The sequence below is a fragment of the Ananas comosus genome, linkage group 19, assembly GCF_001540865.1.
Source record: "Ananas comosus cultivar F153 linkage group 19, ASM154086v1, whole genome shotgun sequence".
NCBI lineage: Eukaryota > Viridiplantae > Streptophyta > Magnoliopsida > Poales > Bromeliaceae > Ananas > Ananas comosus.
This window is the reverse complement of record NC_033639.1, coordinates 9164377-9176872: the sequence shown is the minus strand read 5'-3', so window position 1 is coordinate 9176872 and position 12496 is coordinate 9164377. Positions and strand designations below refer to the sequence as shown.

General features: G+C 36.6%; 2 protein-coding genes across 3 annotated transcripts; both read right to left on the bottom strand.

Moving 5' to 3' along the window:
- Window positions 1634-2965, bottom strand: LOC109724983 (B-box zinc finger protein 32-like). The gene has a single exon (XM_020254008.1). The coding sequence runs from the start codon at window positions 2681-2683 to the stop codon at window positions 2195-2197; it is 489 nt and encodes a 162-aa protein (XP_020109597.1). The 5' UTR covers window positions 2684-2965; the 3' UTR covers window positions 1634-2194.
- LOC109725127 (ubiquitin-conjugating enzyme E2 22-like) lies at window positions 8401-12241 on the bottom strand. Of its 2 annotated transcripts, XM_020254204.1 has the most exons (7): window positions 12104-12241; window positions 11154-11293; window positions 10901-11045; window positions 10725-10802; window positions 10225-10337; window positions 9897-10000; window positions 8401-9294 (listed from the first exon to the last, which is right to left on the bottom strand). In XM_020254204.1, exons 2-7 carry the CDS (start codon window positions 11154-11156, stop codon window positions 8970-8972), a joined length of 768 nt encoding a protein of 255 aa, XP_020109793.1. In that variant the 5' UTR covers window positions 11157-11293; window positions 12104-12241; the 3' UTR covers window positions 8401-8969. The 2 variants fall into 2 exon arrangements, with proteins under 2 accessions (XP_020109793.1, XP_020109794.1); XM_020254205.1 differs by lacking the exon at window positions 11154-11293 and having other exon boundaries at window positions 12104-12210.

Here is a 12496-nt window from a genome sequence, read left to right as displayed (position 1 = left end):
CGTAGACCAGCATCTCTTGCACCCATGGCGCATGCCGTGCTGTTAGGGATGCAAACGGGGCGGATCTGATCTGGGAGAAGGAGCCCCACCCCGCCTCTCGCCCCGGCTACCAAAATTCCGCTCCACCTCCTGCTCCGAACCTGTGATGAGTTAAAAAAATATATTCCATGATCCGGCTGGCCTCATAACCCAACTACCGCCAGCGTCCCGAATTCGCTAAGTCAATTAATATATTTTTTAAAAAATATAATATTATTAATATTTTGTAAAATATAAATTAATATTTTTTAATAATAATGAATAATATTACTAAGTTATACATATATATAATTAACAATATTAATCATAAAAATTAAAAATATCGATCACAATTCGAAACAAAATTCAAAAGTTTCAAATACATGAGAAATGAGCACCAACTTTTTTTTTATTTTGAATTATTTAGAAATATTTTTTACGTTTTCATAGCAGATTCATTGCGGATTCGGGGAGGATCAAAATTTTTTCTATTTTCTATCCCGAATCCGTCTCGAATTATAAAAATTACCCCTTTTTTTGTCCCGAATCCGTTTATTTCTCCTCGTTTACTATCCTATTCGAGGCAGGAGCTCCACCAACCCGAATCCATTTGCATCCCTCCATCCTGTGCTGAACTGCAAGCTGGCCGAGTGCAACCGAACACTACCAACAATAGTGACGGCTGAACCTGCCCTGGCCTGTTTTACATCCCTAGGCATATATCAACTTATTACAATAGTCTCATTGATATTGTGCCATGAAAATATGAAATTGTTCTTTCTCCTTTTATTTTTTTGAGAGAGAGAAAGGTAGTATTTTACCCGTTTTATTTATTTTTTTTAAAAAAACTAAGCTTATTTGAAATTATTTTATTTTTTTAAAAAAAACTAAGCTTATTTAAAAATATAAAATAACTAGACTTCAAACATAAGACGTAAAATATCAACCACTGAACCTTTTAATCTTTTATAATTTGCGCTAGGAATAGTCGGTAAAATGTTCCAAGTGCTGGATCCATAAATGTAACATGTGAGTCAAGTCAAGTTTTGAACCCTCCATCTCTCTCTCTCTCTCTCTCTCTTTCACAGGGTGGAGTCAAAGAATCCACTCATCCCACCCAAATTTTGACACCTATAGGTCAAAGGATCCACTCACCCCACCCAAATTTTGACACCTAAATATAGCCTTATTATGTGACTAAATGTGACCCACATCTTATGCACCACAACACTCCAAACAAGTGGTTGGACTAAAACAACCCTTTGAACTGAAAATTGTCAAAGAATTTCCCACCTCTCTCTCTCTCTCTCTCTCTCTCTCTCTCTCTAAAACTTTTCTTCTTTATGTTTTGAACCAACAACATCTCTAAAACTTTTCTTCTTTATGTTTTGAACCACTCAAGTTGTTGGTGTTCTACAATAAAAGCACATAGCAATTCGAATCCATGATCAATAATATATAGCTAATGTGACATATATTATAGTAAGAATCACATGTCATATATATCCAAGCACCTTTTAGTCTCAAAAATAAAGCATTTAATGGTATAATAATAATATAACATAAGTAAGTTTAAACTCATCATCATGCAAACCATTTGATGCACACAAACAACTTGAACAATCACTCACTCATATCAAAGTCCATATTTGATTCCTCACAAGTGTCCCACCTCATTACAGAGTTTCATCATAGCTTGAACATGAGACTTTAGAAAAAGAAAAGGCCAAAAAAAAAAAAAAAAAAAAAAAAAAAAACATTCTCTGCTAAAAGTTAGAGAAAGATGACACCAGGAGAAAATGACTGAGAAACACCCAAACTCTAGGCTAGTTTGAAATAGGTCCTTAAACTTTAATATTATCCAATTGACACCTCTCATACCTTGCTAATTTTTTTTTCATATCAGTAATTTTAGTTAGTTAAATTAACAAGATAGTATGTTATTAACTACACTAATCCTGTTTGCTAAAAGTTAACTAGAGTAGAGCTATTAAATTAACTTAACTTACTTTACTACACTCGCTCAAATTAGAAACTACAAACAAAAAAAATAAAAATAAAAAAGAAAGAAAATATTACATTCTAAGGGGTGTCAATAAACTTGAGGGACCTATTTCCAAACGTACTATAGTTAAGGATGATTCCGTACACTTCTCGAACCGGGCCGGTTCGGCCACTACGCGCACTCGGCCCATCCCTCCTCCTTCTCGACCGGTCCGGTTCGCCTCCGCCGCCGCGCGGGGGCCCGCGAGCCCGCCCCGGCGCGGCGGAGCGCGGCGGATCTCCGCGGCGGCGCCGGCGCTCTACGCTGCCGCACGCGGCGGGTCCGCGTCGCCGGCGCGCTCCGCCGCCTCCGCCGCGGCGGCGCAGCGGCGGCGGACTCGGCGGCGGAGACGCAGGAGCTCTCGGCGGAGAGGGAGCAGCACGCGGCGGCGACGGCGGCGGCGGCGGAGGGGCCGGAGACGAGGACGCCGGGGTGGAGGGAGGCGCAGGCGGCGCGGCGGAGGTGGCGCGCGGCGAGGAAGTTGGCGCCGTGCACGGCGGCGTCGCAGCCCCAGCAGAGGAACGCCGCGTCCGGGTCGCAGTACACCGCCGCGCTCCCCCCGCAGAGCTCGCACCGCTTCCCCATCCCCATCCCCATCCCCATCCCCATCCCCATACCCATACCCACCTCCTACAAAACCCTAGAAAGGAAACCCTAGATAAAAGAGAAACCCTAGATAAACCGTACTATCTAGTCTAGATAGAAAGGACGGGGAGAGGGATAGGGAGAGAAGAGAGATAACGGGCTAAAAATTCGACGAGAGATTAGCGATTTTCAGAAAACCGCGAGCGGTTTTGATAAAACCGCGAGCGGTTTTCTATAAACTGTGGAAGGAGTAGCGAGAATGGTGTTAGAGATGAAGACCCGTTCGATCCCACTAATAAATGCTATACAAATATATCTTCTATATATATATGGTTTAATTTGAAGGTAAAATCGCACAAAGACCCTTTACCTATATATAATTTTCAAAACGCTCCCCCTGATCTCTTCTTTTTAAATTAAAAACTCGAAAAACTACTAAATATATATTTGTCCAAATCTAAAATTAAGTAGGCCAATTTGCATAAAAAATTCATAAGTTTTGAGATTTTGTAAAATACATAAGGGTATTTTGATCGGTTTGTTGAAAATTCGAACCGAATCTGTAAAATCGAAAAAGACGGACCAGTTTTGCAAAAGCTCCAAATTTGTGAATTTTTTTATGCAAATCGGCTTAGAGGTTAAAATGAGTAGAAAAAAGAAATTGGGTGATCAACCTGGAAAAGCTTATAGTTGTTGATGTGGTGTCCATTACATTTTTCAATCTTTAATTAATTATTATTATAGTTAGGTAGTTATGAGAAAAGTATTAATTTAATTATTAGAGAATAATAAAGAGTGGTAGGAGAGAGAAAGAGGATGTGGAAGGGCTCTCCTAAGTCTCCTCGTCCACAAAACCTCGTCCCACTCGAAATTGCTAATATTATTTTTATTTTTTAAATCTCTTTTTCTAATTTTGTATTTGTATTTTTATTGTTGGCTTGGGTTCTTAATTCGTGTGCTTCTTTACTTCATTTGGGCGTTACTGGTCCTCTTATTTTGGTTTTATTATTAATATTATTATTATTATTATGTGTGTATTTTATCATCCAAGTATTGGCCTTTTATTTTATTTTGGTACCAGAATATTTATTACAGGGGATTTAATTCACTATCTTACGTAATGAAAGATTTTTAGAGTGATAAAGACTTATAAAATTTATCTGAATTATGAATAATTTTAAATTAGTTATCTAATATTTTTTAATTTTAATTTTATCTTTCAATTTTATTAAATTTGAGTAAGTGAACACAGTACTTTGACTTCAAAGCTAAAATTAATAACTCACTTTAATAAATTTATAATTACGAGAACTGCATAAAATAAATTAACTAACTCTATATTTAAATTTTGAAATAAAAATACCGGTGACCGGCTCAAATCAAATAAATTAAAAAAGTTGAATATCAATAAGAGGAAATTCCTACTTTCTTTTTATTTTCTTCTTGGTTGGATTTTTTCCTTGAAAAATGAGGCTGAATTATCTGAATTACAGGATGAAAGAATTTCAGAATGATCAAAATGTATAAAATTTATTTGAATTATAGATCATTTTAAATTAGTTATTCAACAATTCAAAATTTAAATTTTACAATCAAATCTTTCAATTTGTTCGCATTTGAGTTAGTGAACAGTACTTTAACTTCAAAATTAAAGTTAATAACTTTAATAAGTTTTCTGTTGCGAGAACTGCATAAAATAAACCGACTAAATCTGTATTCAAATTTTAAAATAAAAGTATCGTTGACAGACTAAAATCAAACAAATTGAAAACTTAGATAGAATAATTAAATTTTTGAAAAATTAGATAACCGATTCAGACTAGATTATGTGGGTTCTTATTTTTTAGAATTAAAACTATACATATTTATTCAAAGATTGATTTGATAGAAAACGAATCTAAAAATACATATTGATAATAATATTATTGATTTTTGATATGATGATGTGTTGATAGTACAGTAGTCAAATCGGATTGCGTAAAGATAACGCGACAACAAAATCATCGCCAACATCATCTGATTAAGTGGTGGAACCTAAATCAAATAATATATATATTTTTTATTTTTTAAAAAAATTAATATATAAAACCGTATATAAATTAAATATTTAATATAATTAAGAATGATCAGTGCCGTATTTTAAGTTTTCAAAAAAAAAAACTTCAAATACTATTCTTATAGTTTCGCAGTTTCTCACTTTAATATTTTGTGATTTAAAGTGTATTAATTTAGTGCTATGTGATTTTATTTTATTTTTATTTTATTTTTCGTTAAATCAGTGACAAAGTTAAAACTAAATAGTACTAAAGTAAATATTCGATAAATTTAGATGAAGTATCTGAAGTTTGTTGTATATAATTTAACGAAATATTAATAAAGAAACTGACGAAAAGATACAAAATGAAACCACATAACATTAACTTGATACACTCTAAACTATATTGTACTAAAGTGAGAAAGTACGAAATCACAGGGTGATATTTGAAGTTTACCCTAAAAAAAAAAAAGGGACCCACGTAAGTAACGGAGTTTAGTTTAGAAGCGTTGTTAACCACAACATGGAGAAAAAATATCTCCACCGCAAGCGTCACCACCCACCAACCCACTGTTAACATGTGGCGCATCGTTACAGCTGCTCCAGCGAAATGACCAAAATGCCCACGACACCGGAGATTAGTTAACGAGGGCAAAATAGTCATTTTGTAAATACGCGACGAAATAGTACCGAGGAATTGAAGAGAGTCGAGTCAACAGGGGCCACACGTTTTGGCGCGAACGAAGGCGCGTGCGACGCGTACATGCGCCCACCGCGTTCGACGCATTGGGGGCCACAGGATGGCGCCACGTGTACAAAAGACGAGGAAGGGTTACGTGTTTGATGGGCACATGTGCCACATTTACGGCTGTGGACTTGCCACGACGTCCCAAATAAAATACGATTATTATGTATAAAATTTTGAAAATTTAATTTGTGTGTAAAAAATTATCTGTGTATTATGAAAAAAATGGGTTTTAAAATTTATTATTACTATTATTATTTCAAAAATTGTAATTTTTAAAATATTCATAATAAAAATTTTAAAAATTTAGTGTGTGCAATATATTTATATGCTCAACGCATGCAATAATTTTTTTTTTTTTNATATTCGATAAATTTAGGTGAAGTATCTGAAGCTTGTTGTATATAATTTAACGAAATATTAATAGAGAAACTGACGAAAAGATATAAAATGAAACCACATGACATTAACTTGGTACACTTTAAACTATATTGTACTAAAGTGAGAAAGTGCGAAACCACAGAGTGATATTTGAAGTTTACCCTAAAAAAAAAAAAAGGGACCCACGTAAGTAACGGAGTTTAGTTTAGAAGCGTTGTTAACCACAACATGGAGAAAAAATATCTCTAGCGCAAGCGTCACCACCCACCAACCCACTGTTAACATGTGGCGCTTCGTTACCGCTGCTCCAGCGAAATGACCAAAATGCCCACGACACCGGAGATTGGTTAATGAGGGCAAAATAGTCATTTCGTAAATACGCGACAAAATAGTACCGAAGAATTGAAGCAAGTCGAGTCAACAGGGGCCACACGTTTTGGCGCGAACGAAGGCACGTGCGACGCGTACACGCGCCCACCGCATCCGACGCATTAGGGGCCACAGGATGGCGCCACGTGTACAAAAGACGAGGAAGGGTTACGTGTTTGATGGGCACGCATGCCACGTTTACGGCTGTGGACGAGCCACGATGTCCCAAATAAAATACGATTATTATGTATAAAATTTTGAAAATTTAATTTGTGTGTAAAAAATTATCTGTGTATTATGAAAAAAATGGGTTTTAAAATTTATTATTACTATTATTATTTCAAAAATTNTTTTTTTTTTTTTTTTTTTGTTTTTTGTGGTGAAAGTGAGTACTTCTTCTTAGCTATTCCCAACACAAATTAGGAATCCATCTTAATTAGCTACAGTTTAAATGAATTTTTTTTAAAAAAAGGAAAGCCACAATAAAGCTTAAAAATGTGGCCAAGCTAATGCAACATATTTATGTACTAACTCTAATTAACAAGAGCCACAAAGTTGGGTCCAATAATTAAAATCTAGTGTAGGAGCAGTGCCACATTGGCCACATGGCACCAAAAAAACAACACAAAATCACCATGTGAGTTTTGCTACAGTAGGACAAAGCACTTTTAGGCCACATATAAATTATATGCTTGGATTGCTTGCTCAACTCATCATCATAATCATCATGATCAATCATCATCATCCACATACACTGTTCTATGAGCCATGTCACATTCTTCTTCTTCCTCTTTCTTTTTCTTATGAGTAGGTAATATTGAGGGGCAAGCACAGCCATGAATTGCTTCCTCATGAGATCCCATGGCTTTGGAGGGACCTGAGCACATGATGACTCATTTTCCTTAATTTGTTTCCTTTGTTTAGATGAGTGGAATTGATCTCCCTCTCTCTCTCTCTCTCTCTCTCTCTCTCTAGATTAAATCACACTGATAGGGAAAGTTGTGTTATTACATGGTGGTGGAAATTTAATATAGAGTTTTTAAAATTGAGGGACTTATACAGAATTATATGATGACTAACTAATATTTTTAAATAAATTATGTGACATATCTGTTGAAATTCATCAAATGCCAAAACTTAACAGCCTAGAAGATTGGACTTATTAGTACATATGTGCCACTAATTTCTCTAATTGCTATTATATGTGAGACACTGATCATTCCGAGTGCAAGTTGTAAGGAATTTGATGATTGATATTTGAGATCCCAAGTTCAAAATTTAGTTACTACATAATTATAGCTAAGTTTATTTATATATAAAAAAATGAATGAAGCAAAAATATCATGATACCTTCCTCTCAGCAAACACTACTATACGTGGGAGTAATCAAAATATGTGAATTTCTAGCAAAGTTCCCACACTGCAGAGTCTTTACTGTTTGTGTGTGTGTGTGTGTGTGTGTGTGTGTGTGTGTGTGTGTGAGAGAGAGAGAGAGAGAGAGAGAGAGAGGGAGAGAGAATGAATGTGGAAAAAGGACAGACTTGTCATGATCACCAAAATGTCCATGTAGCAAATAAGAGGAATTTTTTACAAAATAATTCTTTAAAATTTTATAATTTGCAAAATAACTCTGCCAATTTATATTTGACAAATTAACCCTTTCTTCGCCACGTAGGAGGCATATGGGATTTTTTTCGAAAGGCGGTTAATTGTTCACCGTATTTTCCTATATCTTTTAAATGCGGTGAATCGTTCATCGCATTATCCCATATCTTCTAAAGGCGGTGAATCGTTTGCCGTATTCATTAGTTCAAATTGTGTATGAATTATATAAAAAATAGAAACAAGTGAAGTTGTAAGGATTATATGTGGATTATTAAAATTTTTATTTGATTGTTAGGATTGTATAGATAGATTATTAGAATTTTCAGTTGTTAAGATTATATGGAATTATATGGATAGATTATTAGAATTTTTAGACGGTTAAACTTATATGAAATTATATGAATAGATTATTAAGATTTACAAGCTATTAAAATTATATGAAATTATATGAATAGATTATTAAAATTTTCAGGTTGTTAAGATTATATATAGTTTATTGAATTTTTATGTGGTTGTTAGATTACATATGGGGCATAGAAAGAAACAACAAATAAATTTTCAGGAAAGCCAAATGATACTTCAACAACACTACAACCTATCATCAATAGAAACAAGGAATTAAAACTCAAATTGTCTTCTTATTTTCCTCATATAGTTTTTATGAGGGGGAGAAAGGTGATTACCTCAAGCATCTTTGAAGTCCAAACAAGTGTCCCACAACAGGATCACACACAGAAAGATGAACAGGCACTTGACAATAACAAATTACAGAATCTGAACCATCCTCCTACCAATTGTGACCACTCTTTCCTTCCTCTCTGCTGGCAAATTAAGATGCACATTTGAAATGACTACTTTTCTCATCAATAAGATCACATTACCCTCAATCTATTCCCAATGCAGTCGCACATGCGTTGCTCGTATGATAATTCTAGTAGTACAGATTGGAATGAGAAGCAGCCTTCTTTCCAAGAATTTTCAATGCATAAAAGAAGACAGAAAGAGAGAGATCCAATTCAGACACATCTCCCCCCCCACCCCTCACTCATCCACCCCTCACTCATCCTCTCTACACACTAATCCAAATGATGATACAGCATATCATAACCATCCCCAATAGTCCACCGAATAAATTTGGCGCCTATAAAGCTCTAATCTAGCCTAAAATTTTAAACCCCAAATCTTTCCTATAATCTCTTCAAGCTCTTCTTCCTCGCGTCCATCTTCTTCTTATCCATCTGAATTTTCGCAGCAGCTACCCCTTCTTTCTTTTGCACCGCTGATGCCCCACTAGCAGCCTCGGAAGAAGGAACAATAATGGCGTTTTCGTCCTGAGAGTTCAAAACTGATCCTTTGGAGGCCGCTGGGGAAGTAAGTGGGGTAGCAACCTGAGGCAATTTGCCGCTAAGAACCGTGTTCGTTTGGTCCACATTAAGCACTGTGGTGGACTCGGAAATTGCTCCAGTCTTTGGCTTTATGCGAGGTTTGAGAGCATGTATTCCAGTATACAACCTGCCATAATGAGTGAGAAAATTGAACTATGAAGTATAGGATTGAGAAATTACTTACGAAAGGCTTTCTATGTGATGCATGCAATAAGAAGGCAAACCAAATAAATATGCACTATCGTCTCAATCTTGGCTATAACCTAAAAACTACTATGGTCAAAATTAGTACTACTACTAAATATTTTTAAAAGGTTAGATTTGTTAACATTATTTCGGTGTTGTTTCTTATCATATCAAACTTTTACGCAACACAGCATCAAAACTACTCGAAAATCCTCTCAGTTCTGTTAGTTTGTGGACTGAACTCCACGGTATGGATACTTGGTGGATTAACTTTCCTTCCATCATCTCTTCTATTATTGCGACAAGCATGGACTGTCCTAATCCTGGCATGCACATTAGTGAAAGTGTTAAGATCATTCCTCGGTCATTTCTTGTCGGATGGACCTTTCCGATAACAAGATTAACAAGAGAGTGACTCACATCAAGTGTTTATGTGTTTTTGTGTGTGGGTATGTGCGCGCAGGGGGGTGGTTGGGGAAGGGGGGTTTGCTGGGAGAAGAGAGAGAGAGAGAGAGAGAGAGAGATAGAGAGAGAGGAGCTGACCTAGCATGCCTTGCATACTCCTCATAGTTTTCGAGCAACATCTTACCGGCCTGCTCATTGAGCGCAGATTCTGGGAAAGGTTCGATCAGTAGGCATCTGATCACCTATCAGTCATGACACCATTTGACATATTAGGTAAAGGTCAATATGCAGAAAAAAGTTGGTCAAAAGCATATTACAGTTAACTTCGACTTGATTGCACAGTCTGTCACTTCAGCCAAAAAAAATCTCCACATTTAATTGTTGAGTGCTGTATAAAAATGGTTCTTTAAAACACACAATCAACACCGACAACAAGGATATGGCATTCATGCCATCCTAAACTTACAAGCAAAACATGTTGCAAGCCAAGACTTGGATTCCAGTCCTTTTTCAATGTGTTGACGCAGATCTCACCATTAACCGCAATGTTTGGGTGGAATATTTTTGTCATAAAGTAACCTATTCAACCATACAAGAAAAGGGTTAATAAAAATTTAGTCTCTGAAGCTTGACCCAGATTTCAATTTATTTTTAGAGATTCGAAAGTAAAATTTTAGTCATTTTGACCCCAATCTCAATTCTATCCCTACAGTTTCATTAACAAAGCAAAGTCTAATCATGACGTGGACATGACAACATTTTCAGATGATAAATAAGAGGAGTTCATTGTTATGCAAAACAATTTCACAGACCAAATTGTTATAATTAAGACTACGAGGACAAAATTGAAATAGAGATCAACTTCCCAGGATCAAATTGTAATTAACTGTAAAAGGATAGACAACACTAAAAGCCTAGAAGATCTCGAGCGGATCAATTTCCAGTGACAAGAGTTTAAGATAAAACCTTTTGGAGGAGACTGGGGAAAATCACGAGACAACAACAGCTTCATGCGGAATATGCCATTCTCATAGGGAGTCCCAGCTGCATATCATTGAGTTGTAGAAAGCAGTCCTTTTCTGAAGCAACTAAAGGTATGAAAAGAAAAAAAAAAAAAAAAAATCTTATGACCATTGTCTTACCAGGACCCTCAATATCGGCATAAATGGTAGAGAAGTCGTCACCATTAACGACCACTTTTATCCCTTCTGGAGGTGTCTCGTCGAGATTCTTAAGTTCCTTAGCGAGTTGTTTGATAACATTAGGCGGAAGATTCTCATTGGTCGCCTTCAGTAAGAGATAAATGTGTCAGCGACAGAGTGATAAAGCAACTCCATTCAATTGTACACTTAAGTTTGTTGAATGTACAGAAACTGAAATCTCCGCATAGATTACCATGGCAACGAGAATGATCACTCGCTTATCGTGCCTCCTCTTGGTATTAAAAAAGAAGCCCAGAAAAGCTTGATCTCTTTATTTTAATGATTGTTCAAGAGTAAATATAATTGTGAATCTCCACACAAATATGTGTAACCCTGCATATGTAATCCTTAACTTGTCATTTATAAGTCTAAATAAGAATCTATGCTGATATTGATCAGTGAAAATAACGACAGCAACAACCAACACAAAAAGCGCAAAGTTTTTTTTCTTTTTTTTTTTTCTTCAAAGGTAACATGTTATTCATAAAGAAAGAAAGATGCATCACTTTCACAAAGTATTTCCAATCACTCCCTTTCACAAAGAAAGGAAAATCCATGCATTTTACACTCTTCAGCGTAGATAATGTAATGAAGATCCCCGAATATTCAAATGTATAAAAATAACATGCCAATTGCTCAATTTTTTGAATTAGACTCAAACTTTGAAGCCCTAATATTTCGCAGAAGGTAGCAACCCACACCAACATATCATGTACTTAACCTAATCAATCAAACCACAAGAGAAACTACAAGGGCACGCAACACATTACAACCTAAGAATCCATTGCCAATCCGTCACAAGCAAGAAACCCCAACCTATATCTTTCAAGTAAAGAACAAATCTTAGGCAACAAGTACAGCGAATGCAACGCACAGAATCACACAATAAACCCTAAAATTGCGATCGCGCTCCGAATGATCGACAAGGAGATTACTTGCGAAATATAGAAACAAATCAAAATGGATTGCGTAGTTAAAAACAAACCCCCAAATTTTCACCCAAAGATTTGTCCCAAGCGATTAGGAGACGAATCCTCCTCAAATTACACTTTGAATTAGACGAATCGAGGGAGAGAGAGACGGGGAATTCGATCGAAACAACGAATCGGCGAGAGGGGAGAGAGAAAGGGGGCGATTCCTCACCTGAGATCTCGAGTTCGAGCTCCTTCGATCGTGTAGAGAGAGAGAGAGAGAGAGAGAGAGAGCAATGATTGAAGTGGAGATTGGAGGGGAGGAGAGAGAGGGAGAAGGGAGAGAGAAAGATGACGTGGCACGCGATGAGGAGCGACGTATTTATAGCGGTGGGAGCCAAGTGAACACCGGATCTCGGGGCGACGTTTTGACTAAAATACCCCTGCATTACTAAATTGTCCGAGTACGTATCTCCATTGTGCGGCGCCTATGAGATGTATTACCGCAGATGGGGGTAGGATCGTAAAAATGAACGAGTTGACGAAATTGCCCCTAGGATTGGACCGTTGACGGTGGGGATTTAGTACGTGGTTCGGAGGCGGGACCCAGAACGAGTGGGTTCCT